General features: G+C 53.5%; 1 protein-coding gene across 1 annotated transcript in view; it reads right to left on the bottom strand.

Annotated features, from left to right (window-relative positions):
- Positions 1 to 1793: 1793 nt before the first annotated feature.
- Positions 1794 to 12389, bottom strand: part of MAPKAPK3 (MAPK activated protein kinase 3) — a 75381-nt gene continuing 64785 nt past the window's right edge. Inside the window, exons 4-10 of the mRNA XM_069736074.1 lie at positions 9168 to 9247; positions 7003 to 7129; positions 6811 to 6886; positions 3577 to 3701; positions 3118 to 3203; positions 2766 to 2846; positions 1794 to 2125 (exon numbers count right to left, since the gene is read on the bottom strand). Of these exons, the coding sequence (XP_069592175.1) occupies positions 1973 to 2125; positions 2766 to 2846; positions 3118 to 3203; positions 3577 to 3701; positions 6811 to 6886; positions 7003 to 7129; positions 9168 to 9247 (728 nt within the window). The 3' untranslated portion in view covers positions 1794 to 1972. The remainder of the gene's footprint in view (positions 2126 to 2765; positions 2847 to 3117; positions 3204 to 3576; positions 3702 to 6810; positions 6887 to 7002; positions 7130 to 9167; positions 9248 to 12389) is intronic.

Genomic DNA, 12389 nt, shown 5'->3' on the forward strand with positions numbered 1-12389 from the left:
TGACCAAGACAGTCACATTATGTAGCTGAAACCACCCACATAGGTGGGAGGTATGTGTGGTTAGCCAGTCCCACCCCACCCATCTCTCGGCTAACCCTGCAAGCCTCCCTTGTGGCAGTATAGCAGTGTTCAAAGACATAGCAGAGGGTAGTGATGCAGCAGGGCTGAGCATGTAAGGTGGCACAATTGTGGCAGAGCCCAATGAGGTAGCAGAGCTGAGCATGTAAGGTAGCACACTTGTGGCAGCATGGCAGTGCCCAGTGAGGTAGCAGAACTGAGCATGTGAGGTGGCGCACTTGTGACAGAATGGCAGAGCCCAGTGATGTAGCTGGGCTGAGCATGTAAGGTGGCACACTTGTGGCAAAATGGCAGAGCCCAGTGATGTAGCAGGGCTGAGCATGTGAGGTGGCACACTTGTGGCAAAATGGCAGAGCCCAGTGATGCAGCAGGGCTGAGCATGTGAGGTGGCACACTTGTGGCAAAATGGCAGAGCCCAGTGATGCAGCAGGGCTGAGCATGTAAGGTGGCACACTTGTGGCAAAATGGCAGATCCCAGTGATGCAGCAGGGCTGAGCATGTAAGGTGGCACACTTGTGGCAGAATGGCAGAGCCCAGTGAGGTAGCAGAGCTGAGCATGTGAGGTGACACCGACAGCCGTCGACTAGAGCAGGAAGCAGAGCACAGCGGTGCATCCAGCAGAGGTAACAGCTCTGCTTCCTTTCAGTGAAATGAAACGTTCCTGTTGGAAAATCTGCCGTGACCTAATTCTTTTCATAGCTGAGGGTTTGTTACACTGTTTCCAGGCTCCACAGCCAGGACTCAGGCCTGACACATTGCAGCGGTGCGCACAGCCTCCGGAGACTTCCCAGCAGCTCAGGATTTGGTTAGTTTTCTCCCAGCAGATCATGATGTCTGGATTTGCTGGAGAGGCCTGAGGACTGGAGCTGGATACAATTGTAACAACCCTCCAGCTGTGCGCAGTAAAACCTCAGGATGGCATCCATACTCTGAATGTAGAAACCCCCAATGTTCCCATTCACTGACAGGAAGCCGAGGTCTTATACCGGATCCATTATGTGTGTGCACATTGTGTGCATCGATATCTTCCAGATCTTACGATTCAAAAATCTTTTATGGATTTTAATGTGTGCAAAGCCCCTTTAAATCCCTTGTCTGGGCATGCTGGGAGTTGTAGTTTTGAAGCATCTGGGGTGTGCGATGAGGGCGTCCGTGTCCCGTCTGTGATAATCTTCTGAGGTCGTCTCAGTATCTCGGCCCCAGGGATGGAAATCGCTGAGCGTCCGCAGTGACATTCACCAGGATCCATCCTGCCGGGGGTCCGGACGCTCGGCCCAGTCATTCCCTCCACATGAGATGATCAGAATTCGCGCCCCCTCCATCTCGTCCGACGCTTTACCTCTGAAACGCTCCAGACGTCTGGGCTCCGGCGTCACCATCAGGGTCACAGATTCCATCCTTCTGCCCAAATTCTGCCCCAGTCACAACGTCACATTGCCATCTAGAGCCACACTCCTCCAGCTTCTGTTGATGAACCAGCAGGCTCAGGATGAACACTAGCAGAGGCTTCTCCTATTTACAAGCCTCAGTGATAGAAATGCAGAGGTGTAGATTACACGCTGGCCGTCTACATAGGCGAGGGGATACGGGCCATGATGGCTGAGCCCTGGGGTTGTTGGGGTATAGACCACAGCCTATAGGACCCTCGGCCACAACCCTCAGTGGGGGGCACAGGAGGACGGGCATCAGCCAATGGTAAAACATTCACAACTTCCTGAGACACAAAGGTTTTATCGACAGTTTCCATAAATATGTATAAGTATGTACAGGCTGGGCGCAGCGACCCCGCAGCGGAGCCGTTCACACCGTCTACAGAAAAACAAAAGACCAGAAAAATAGCAAAAAGCCACACAGGCTCCGACCCTATGACAACACTTCCTGGCCTTCCAGAGTCCTATTGGTTGTTGCAGCCTGCAGGGGGCGCACTGCCATCGGTTTGTTTCTTGCGGCGTTTGTTCAGTAATCTGTTGGTGGACGAGTTGAGATCTTTTATCTTCACCTGGTCATAGTCGACCCTCATGGTGGCCAAAGCGCTGGTCATTTCCTCCTGAGGAGTAAGAGACAAGGAATCAGAGAACAGAGGAGGAAGCGAGGAAAAGAGGCCAGGAACGAGAAGAACAGATCACAGAAAAGAAAGATCCAGGGAGCAGAAAGGAAAGATCTGGGATCAGGGCAGGGGCAGGATCAGGGAAAGAAGATCTGGGATCAACAGAAGGGCATCATGATAAAGAGGAGATCTGGGATCAGGGCAGGGGTCAGGGAAAGAAGATCTGGGATCAACTGCAGGGCATCATGATAAAGAGGAGAAGATCTGGGATCAGGGCAGAGGTCAGGATCAGGGAAAGAAGATCTGGGATCAACTGCAGGGCATCATGATACAGAGGAGAAGATCTGGGATCAGGGCAGGGGTCAGGATCAGGGAAAGAAGATCTGGGATCAACAGCAGGGCATCATGATAAAGAGATCTGGTAACAGGTGCAGGGGATCAGGAGAAGATCGGGATCGAAAAGTAAAGATCAGATAGAAAAGATCAGAAAAAGATCTGGGATCAGGTACAGTGGGTCAGAATCAAGAGGAGAAGATCTGGGATCTGATGCAGAGGGTCCATAAACAGGAGGAGAAGGTTGGGATTAGGTGCAGGGAATCTGGGATTGTGACATCATTACCCTGAGTTGTTGATCACCCACCTTGACTTCGTCCCAGTGTTCTTTGTCCTCCTGAAGGACACGTGCCGTGTGGAGTGGGGTCTGTGGGACCGCCATAGATTGCTGCATACAAGAAAACATCATCAGTAAAAACCCAACATCCAACTAAGCTGAACATTCACAGGGAAAGAAAGAATGTGCAAAACTCTGAAGTGTCCACAGACTGCAGGGGCAGAGATCACAGCGCCACCTTGTGGCCACAGACTGCAGGGGCAGAGATGTGCTGTAGGTAGTAATCACTGCGCCCCCTTGTGGCCACAGTTGGTAGGAACAATAATGGTGTCCTGCTGATCCTAGCTGGAGACGTTCATGGCTCTGATGAGTCTGCACATACGTTTATCCAGGAGTGATTCATGAACTGGGTGATTGACATCCGCTCCGTCGGCTCCGTTCTCAGAAGATGCTGGATCATCTCTTTGGCTGTAAAAGGAAAAAAAAGAGGTGAAGTGTCAGCCGCAGTCACCAACCACAGGTTGACGTTAGTGCAGCATTGGGTTGTGTCTGAGCAGCCGCTCTTCGTCTTACACCGGGGTCTGCTCCACCTGACTCCACTACAGAATATACAGATTATACTCCAGTCACATCCAAAGCAGAGCATTGTGGGAGCTCAGAGGTCTATAAGGTCCGGTCACATGTTGGCCCGCGGGGGAGGAGCTCATCTGCTGTTTGCAGGATTTTGGTTGCAGCTTTGGATGTGACTGGAGGAAATGACTACATAGGTAACTTTACTGCTAATGTAGATGTGAATGAGACAAGGATACACAGAAGAGGCTGCCCCTTTAAGGCTTCGTACCTTCCCCCGACACCTCGTTCCACTCCGGGGCTGGGAATTCATACTGACCCATGCGGATTCTCTTCTTCATCCCTGGAGAGATGGCCTGGCCCGTGTTGGAATAGAAAGGAGGGTAACCACAGAGCCTGCGGGCAGAGGAGAGGACAGGTGAGAGGAGAGGTCAGAGGACAGGTGAGAGGAGAGGTCAGAGGACAGGTGAGAGGAGAGGTCAGAGGACAGGTGAGAGGAGAGGTCAGAGGACAGGTGAGAGGAGAGGTCAGAGGACAGGTGAGAGGAGAGGTCAGAGGACAGGTGAGAGGAGAGGTCAGAGGACAGGAGAGGTCAGAGGAGAGGACAGGTGAGAGGAGAGGTCAGAGGACAGGTGAGAGGAGAGGTCAGAGGACAGGTGAGAGGAGAGGTCAGAGGACAGGTGAGAGGAGAGGTCAGAGGACAGGAGAGGTCAGAGGAGAGGACAGGTGAGAGGAGAGGTCAGAGGACAGGTGAGAGGAGAGGTCAGAGGACAGGAGGTCAGAGGAGAGGACAGGTGAGAGGAGAGGTCAGAGGACAGGACAGGTGAGAGGAGAGGTCAGGACAGGAGAGGTCAGAGGAGAGGACAGGTGAGAGGAGAGGTCAGAGGACAGGAGAGGTCAGAGGAGAGGACAGGTGAGAGGAGAGGTCAGAGGACAGGACAGGTCAGAGGAGAGGACAGGTGAGAGGAGAGGTCAGAGGACAGGAGAGGTCAGAGGAGAGGACAGGTGAGAGGAGAGGTCAGAGGACAGGTGAGAGGAGAGGTCAGAGGACAGGTGAGAGGAGAGGTCAGAGGACAGGTGAGAGGAGAGGGGAGAGGACAGGTGAGAGGAGAGGTCAGAGGACAGGTGAGAGGAGAGGTCAGAGGACAGGAGGTCAGAGGAGAGGACAGGTGAGAGGAGAGGTCAGAGGACAGGACAGGTGAGAGGAGAGGTCAGGACAGGAGAGGTCAGAGGAGAGGACAGGTGAGAGGAGAGGTCAGAGGACAGGAGAGGTCAGAGGAGAGGACAGGTGAGAGGAGAGGTCAGAGGACAGGACAGGTCAGAGGAGAGGACAGGTGAGAGGAGAGGTCAGAGGACAGGTGAGAGGAGAGGTCAGAGGACAGGTGAGAGGAGAGGTCAGAGGACAGGTGAGAGGAGAGGTCAGAGGACAGGAGAGGTCAGAGGAGAGGTCAGAGGACAGGTGAGAGGAGAGGTCAGAGGACAGGAGAGGTCAGAGGAGAGGACAGGTGAGAGGAGAGGTCAGAGGAAAGGTGAGGAGAGGACAGGACAGGTGAGAGGAGAGGTGAGAGGACAGAGGAGAGGTCAGAGAACAGGTGAGAGGAGAGGTCAGAGGACAGGTGAGAGGAGAGGTCAGAGGACAGGAGAGGTCAGAGGAGAGGACAGAGGACAGGAGAGGTCAGAGGAGAGGACAGGTGAGAGGAGAGGTCAGAGGACAGGTGAGAGGAGAGGTCAGAGGACAGGTGAGAGGAGAGGACAGGTGAGAGGAGAGGTCAGAGGACAGGTGAGAGGAGAGGTCAGAGGACAGGTGAGAGGAGAGGTCAGAGGAGAGGTCAGAGGACAGGTGAGAGGAGAGGTCAGAGGACAGGTGAGAGGAGAGGTCAGAGGACAGGTGAGAGGAGAGGTCAGAGGACAGGTGAGAGGAGAGGTCAGAGGACAGGTGAGAGGAGAGGTCAGAGGACAGGTGAGAGGAGAGGTCAGAGGACAGGAGAGGTCAGAGGAGAGGACAGGTGAGAGGAGAGGTCAGAGGACAGGTGAGAGGAGAGGTCAGAGGACAGGAGAGGTCAGAGGACAGGTGAGAGGAGAGGTCAGAGGACAGGAGAGGTCAGAGGAGAGGACAGGTGAGAGGAGAGGTCAGAGGACAGGAGAGGTCAGAGGAGAGGACAGGTGAGAGGAGAGGTCAGAGGAGAGGACAGGTGAGAGGAGAGGTCAGAGGAGAGGACAGGTGAGACGAGAGGTCAGAGGACAGGACAGGTGAGAGGAGAGGTGAGAGGACAGAGGAGAGGTCAGAGAACAGGTGAGAGGAGAGGTCAGAGGACAGGTGAGAGGAGAGGTCAGAGGACAGGAGAGGTCAGAGGAGAGGTCAGAGGAGAGGACAGGTGAGAGGAGAGGACAGGTGAGAGGAGAGGTCAGAGGACAGGTGAGAGGAGAGGTCAGAGGACAGGTGAGAGGAGAGGTCAGAGGACAGGTGAGAGGAGAGGTCAGAGGACAGGTGAGAGGAGAGGTCAGAGGACAGGTGAGAGGAGAGGTCAGAGGACAGGTGAGAGGAGAGGTCAGAGGACAGGTGAGAGGAGAGGTCAGAGGACAGGTGAGAGGAGAGGTCAGAGGACAGGTGAGAGGAGAGGTGAGAGGAGAGGTGAGAGGAGAGGTGAGAGGACAGGAGAGGTCAGAGGAGAGGACAGGTGAGAGGAGAGGTGAGAGGAGAGGACAGGTGAGAGGACAGGTGAGAGGAGAGGTCAGAGGACAGGTGAGAGGAGAGGTCAGAGGACAGGAGAGGTCAGAGGAGAGGACAGGTGAGAGGAGAGGTCAGAGGACAGGTGAGGAGAGGACAGGTGAGAGGAGAGGTCAGAGGACAGGTGAGAGGAGAGGTCAGAGGACAGGAGAGGTCAGAGGAGAGGACAGGTGAGAGGAGAGGTCAGAGGACAGGTGAGAGGAGAGGTCAGAGGACAGGTGAGAGGAGAGGTCAGAGGACAGGAGAGGTCAGAGGAGAGGACAGGTGAGAGGAGAGGTCAGAGGAAAGGTGAGGAGAGGACAGGACAGGTGAGAGGAGAGGTCAGAGGAGAGGTCAGAGGACAGGTGAGAGGTCAGAGGACAGGTGAGAGGACAGAGGAGAGGTGAGAGGAGAGGACAGGTGAGAGGAGAGGTCAGAGGACAGGTGAGAGGACAGAGGAGAGGTGAGAGGAGAGGACAGGTGAGAGGACAGGGGAGAGGTCAGAGGACAGGTGAGAGGTCAGAGGACAGGTGAGAGGAGAGGACAGGTGAGAGGACAGAGGAGAGGTCAGAGGACAGGTGGGAAGAGAGGAGAGGTCAGAGGACAGGTGAGAGGAGAGGTCAGAGGAGAGGAAAGGACAGAGGACAGATCAGAGGTCAGGGGACATGTGAGAGGAATGAACAGAGGACCGGTCAGGTGAGTGGCTGCTTCTGACACCCAGCTTTCCCAGATGCTGATAGACCTGAGGGCGCCCAAGTGGATAAGCGGAGCCTAAAAGAGCAGCGGCACAGGACTTACAGGATGTACATGATGACCCCCAGAGACCACATGTCACATGACTTGTCATACTTTTCTGGACCCAGAACCTCAGGAGCTGCGGAGAGGAGACAGGCGTTACAATGTGTCCTCGGCTGGAGCAGTGTGACTGACTGTGGCGCCCAGAAAACCTCTGCCACCCTGTATACCCGTCCCCGCACCCTCTGCACTCACCCACATAGTACGGGGTGTAGCACGGAGTCTGCAGCGCGTTCTGAACTGTCGTCTCCTTGGAAAAGCCAAAATCTGTGATCTTCAGCTCCGCTTTGCTGTCCTTAGATGTGTAGAGGAGATTCTCAGGCTGCAAATCCAGGGGGAAACAGTCAGTAAAGACACCGGATCACCGACGTCAGTAAGAACAGTCAGTAAACACATCGGATCACCAGCCGTCAATAAGAACAGTCAGTGATGACAACGTATCACCAGCTGTCAGTAAGAATCGCTAGCTGTCAGTAAGAACAGTCAGTGATGACACCGGATCACTAGCTGTCAGTAAGAATAGTCAGTGATGACACCACATCACCAGCCGTCAGTAAGAACTGTCAGTAAAGTCACGGATCACCAGCCGTAAGTAAGAAGTCAGTGAAGACACTAGATCACCAGCTGTCAGAACAGTTAGTGATGACACCAGATCACCAGCTGTCAGTAAGAATAGTCAGTGATGACACCGGATCACCAGCCGTCAGTAAGAACAGTCAGTGATGACACTGGATCACCAGCCGTCAGTAAGAACAGTTAGTGATGACACCGGATCACGAGCCGTCAGTAAGAACAGTTAGTGATGACAATGGATCACCAGCCGTCAGTAAGAACAGTTAGTGATGACAATGGATCACCAGCCGTCAGTAAGAACAGTCAGTGATGACACCGGATCACCAGCCGTCAGTAAGAACAGTTAGTGATGACAATGGATCACCAGCCGTCAGTAAGAATAGTCAGTGATGACACCGGATCACCAGCCGTCAGTAAGAACAGTTAGTGATGACAATGGATCACCAGCCGTCAGTAAGAACAGTCAGTGATGACAATGGATCACCAGCCGTCAGTAAGAATAGTCAGTGATGACACCGGATCACCAGCCGCCAGTAAGAACAGTTAGTGATGACACTGGATCACCAGCCGTCAGTAAAAACAGTCAGTGATGACAATGGATCACCAGCTGTCAGTAAGAACAGTTAGTGATGACAATGGATCACCAGCCGTCAGTAAGAACAGTTAGTGATGACAATGGATCACCAGCCGTCAGTAAGAACAGTCAGTGATGACAATGGATCACCAGCCGTCAGTAAGAATAGTCAGTGATGACACCGGATCACCAGCCGCCAGTAAGAACAGTTAGTGATGACACTGGATCACCAGCCGTCAGTAAGAACAGTCAGTGATGACAATGGATCACCAGCTGTCAGTAAGAATAGTCAGTGATGACACCGGATCACCAGCCGTCAGTAAGAACAGTCAGTGATGACAATGGATCACCAGCCGTCAGTAAGAATAGTCAGTGATGACACCGGATCACCAGCCGCCAGTAAGAACAGTTAGTGATGACACTGGATCACCAGCCGTCAGTAAGAACAGTCAGTGATGACAATGGATCACCAGCTGTCAGTAAGAATAGTCAGTGATGACACCGGATCACCAGCCGCCAGTAAGAACAGTTAGTGATGACAATGGATCAATAGCTGTCAGTAAGAAGTCAATGTAGACACCGGATCACCAGCCGCCAGTAAGAACAGTTAGTGATGACACTGGATCACCAGCCGTCAGTAAGAACAGTCAGTGATGACAATGGATCACCAGCTGTCAGTAAGAATAGTCAGTGATGACAATGGATCACCAGCCGTCAGTAAGAACAGTCAGTGATGACAATGGATCAATAGCTGTCAGTAAGAATAGTCAGTGATGACAATGGATCACCAGCCGCCAGTAAGAACAGTTAGTGATGACACTGGATCACCAGCCGTCAGTAAGAATAGTCAGTGATGACAATGGATCACCAGCTGTCAGTAAGAATAGTCAGTGATGACAATGGATCACCAGCCGTCAGTAAGAACAGTCAGTGATGACAATGGATCAATAGCTGTCAGTAAGAATAGTCAGTGATGACAATGGATCACCAGCCGCCAGTAAGAACAGTTAGTGATGACACTGGATCACCAGCCGTCAGTAAGAATAGTCAGTGATGACACCGGATCACCAGCCGCCAGTAAGAATAGTTAGTACAGAACATGACCAGCTGTCAGTAAAGATGCCGCCTGTCAACACCACAGTCTGCAGCGTCCATGTCGTGCCCCCTTCTCCTCGGGCCCCTTGGCGGTAGGGGCCACCACTATGGCTCGCACCTTGACGTCCCTGTGGGCGATGCTCAGCTCGTGCAGATGTCTGATCGCCATCCCGATGTCTCGCATGATTTCAGACGCTTCTGGAGATAAAGCAGAATATCAGCGGTCTGCCGGGAGAAGCTGCTGACAAGACGTGATTTTCACACTTTTCATCACTGAACTCGGTATAAATATAAAAAAAAATCCCATCACGTACAGTTTTTCCACAAACGCTGACTCCGAGGGCTTTTTCTTGCACCGTGATCTTTGGTGGATGATTTTGGTGTCATTAGATTGGTTAGAAATTAATGAACACGGCGCTGTGATTGGCTGCTGTGGGCAGAGAAGATTTTCTTAACCCAGTTTCCAAAGAGTGTGGTGGTGTCCATGGCATCCAATCAGAGCGCAGCTTTCATTTTACCTCCGCAGTATAACAACTCAAAATTGTGCTGTGATTGGTTGCTTGGAACAGTAAAGACAGTTCATAAGTGTGGCGGTGTCCATAGCAACCAATCAGAGAACAGCTTTCATTTTACCTCGGCAGTATATAAACAGTGATTGGTTGCTGTGGGTGGAGAGGCAGATTTTCTTTAAGACACGGTTGATAAGAGTGGGGCGGCGGCGCTCCCCATCATTCAGCTCAGGAGTTAGTGGTTGTGGAGGTGGCGCTCCCCATCATTCAGCTCAGGAGTTAGTGGTTGTGGAGGCGGCGCTCCCCATCATTCAGCTCAGGATTTAGTGGTTGTGGAGGCGGCGCTCCCCATCATTCAGCTCAGGAGTTAGTGGTTGTGGAGGCGGCGCTCCCCATCATTCAGCTCAGGAGTTAGTGGTTGTGGAGGTGGCGCTCCCCATCATTCAGCTCAGGAGTTAGTGGTTGTGGAGGCGGCGCTCCCCATCATTCAGCTCAGGATTTAGTGGTTGTGGAGGCGGCGCTCCCCATCATTCAGCTCAGGAGTTAGTGGTTGTGGAGGCGGCGCTCCCCATCATTCAGCTCAGGATTTAGTGGTTGTGGAGGTGGCGCTCCCCATCATTCAGCTCAGGAGTTAGTGGTTGTGGAGGCGGCGCTCCCCATCATTCAGCTCAGGAGTTAGTGGTTGTGGAGGTGGCGCTCCCCATCATTCAGCTCAGGAGTTAGTGGTTGTGGAGGCGGCGCTCCCCATCATTCAGCTCAGGATTTAGTGGTTGTGGAGGCGGCGCTCCCCATCATTCAGCTCAGGATTTAGTGGTTGTGGAGGTGGCGCTCCCCATCATTCAGCTCAGGAGTTAGTGGTTGTGGAGGCGGCGCTCCCCATCATTCAGCTCAGGATTTAGTGGTTGTGGAGGCGGCGCTCCCCATCATTCTGCTCAGGATTTAGTGGTTGTGGAGGCGGCGCTGCTCACCACCATTCAGCTCAGGATTTAGTGGTTGTGGAGGTGGCGCTCCCCATCATTCAGCTCAGGATTTAGTGGTTGTGGAGGCGGCGCTGCTCACCACCATTCAGCTCAGGATTTAGTGGTTGTGGAGGTGGCGCTGCTCACCACCATTCTGCTCAGGATTTAGTGGTTGTGGAGGCGGCGCTGCTCCCCATCATTCAGCTCAGGATTTAGTGGTTGTGGAGGCGGCGCTGCTCACCACCATTCAGCTCAGGATTTAGTGGTTGTGGAGGCGGCGCTGCTCCCCATCATTCTGCTCAGGATTTAGTGGTTGTGGAGGCGGCGCTGCTCTCCACCATTCTGCTCAGGATTTAGTGGTTGTGGAGGCGGCGGCGCTCCCCATCATTCTGCTCAGGATTTAGTGGTTGTGGAGGCGGCGCTGCTTTCCACCATTCTGCTCAGGATTTAGTGGTTGTGGAGGTGGCGCTGCTTTCCACCATTCTGCTCAGGATTTAGTGGTTGCGGAGGCGGCGCTGCTTCCCATCATTCAGATCAGGATTTAGTGGTTGTGGAGGCGGCGCTGCTCACCACCATTCTGCTCAGGATTTAGTGGTTGTGGAGGCGGCGCTGCTCTCCACCATTCTGCTCAGGATTTAGTGGTTGCGGAGGCGGCGGCGCTCACCACCATTCTGCTCAGGATTTAGTGGTTGTGGAGGTGGCGCTGCTCCCCATCATTCTGCTCAGGATTTAGTGGTTGTGGAGGTGGCGCTGCTCACCACCATTCTGCTCAGGATTTAGTGGTTGCGGAGGCGGCGGCGCTCACCACCATTCTGCTCAGGATTTAGTGGTTGTGGAGGTGGCGCTGCTCCCCATCATTCTGCTCAGGATTTAGTGGTTGTGGAGGTGGCGCTGCTTCCCATCATTCTGCTCAGGATTTAGTGGTTGCGGAGGCGGCGCTGCTTCCCATCATTCAGCTCAGGATTTGGTGGTTGTGGAGGCGGCGCTGCTCTCCACCATTCTGCTCAGGATTTAGTGGTTGTGGAGGCGGCGCTGCTCACCACCATTCTGCTCAGGATTTAGTGGTTGCGGAGGCGGCGGCGCTCACCACCATTCTGCTCAGGATTTAGTGGTTGTGGAGGCGGCGCTGCTCACCACCATTCTGCTCAGGATTTAGTGGTTGTGGAGGCGGCGCTGCTCACCACCATTCTGCTCAGGATTTAGTGGTTGCGGAGGATTAAGTTTCTGTTTCTAACAACATGATTAAAATGGCTACAAGGGGGAGTCGTAATTCACCCAACAACTTTTTCTACATTCCCGTTGTTTTTTTGTTTGCAGTGAAGAAACAATGAAGGAACATGTCGGTGTATTACGCTCACTTTAGTGTAAAGCTAGGTGATCAGGACACATGGTGGGTCCACATGTCTTGTGCTCTGTGTGGTGTGGAGGGAAGAAAGCTTTCGTTCTGGTGGGCCGATGATCTGGAGGAACCGCAAAACCATAGTGATGACCTCTACCTTGGAGAGATGAGAAGGAAATTATATACCCGGACCTCCCGTCAGCGAGTCGCCCACTGCCTCACAGTCCAGGAATACCTGTCCCTTCACCTCCAGAGAAACCTGATTCAGAACATGAAGGGCAGGATTCTGAGGAAGGCCTTCACGCCAGTCCCAGGGGGCCGCAGACGCCAGTCCCAGGGGGCCGCAGACGCCAGTCCCAGGGGGCCGCAGACGCCAGTCCCAGGGGGCCGCAGACGCCAGTCCCAGGGGGCCGCAGACGCCAGTCCCAGGGGGCCACAGCTTTCTTCATAGCTCGGATTAAATGATTGTCAGGGACTTGGACCTTCCTAAATACTCTGCAGTGCTTTTAGGCTCTAGCCTGAAGGAGACGAAC

This window comes from Ranitomeya imitator, chromosome 8 (genome assembly GCF_032444005.1).
Source record: "Ranitomeya imitator isolate aRanImi1 chromosome 8, aRanImi1.pri, whole genome shotgun sequence".
Taxonomy (NCBI): Eukaryota; Metazoa; Chordata; class Amphibia; order Anura; family Dendrobatidae; genus Ranitomeya; species Ranitomeya imitator.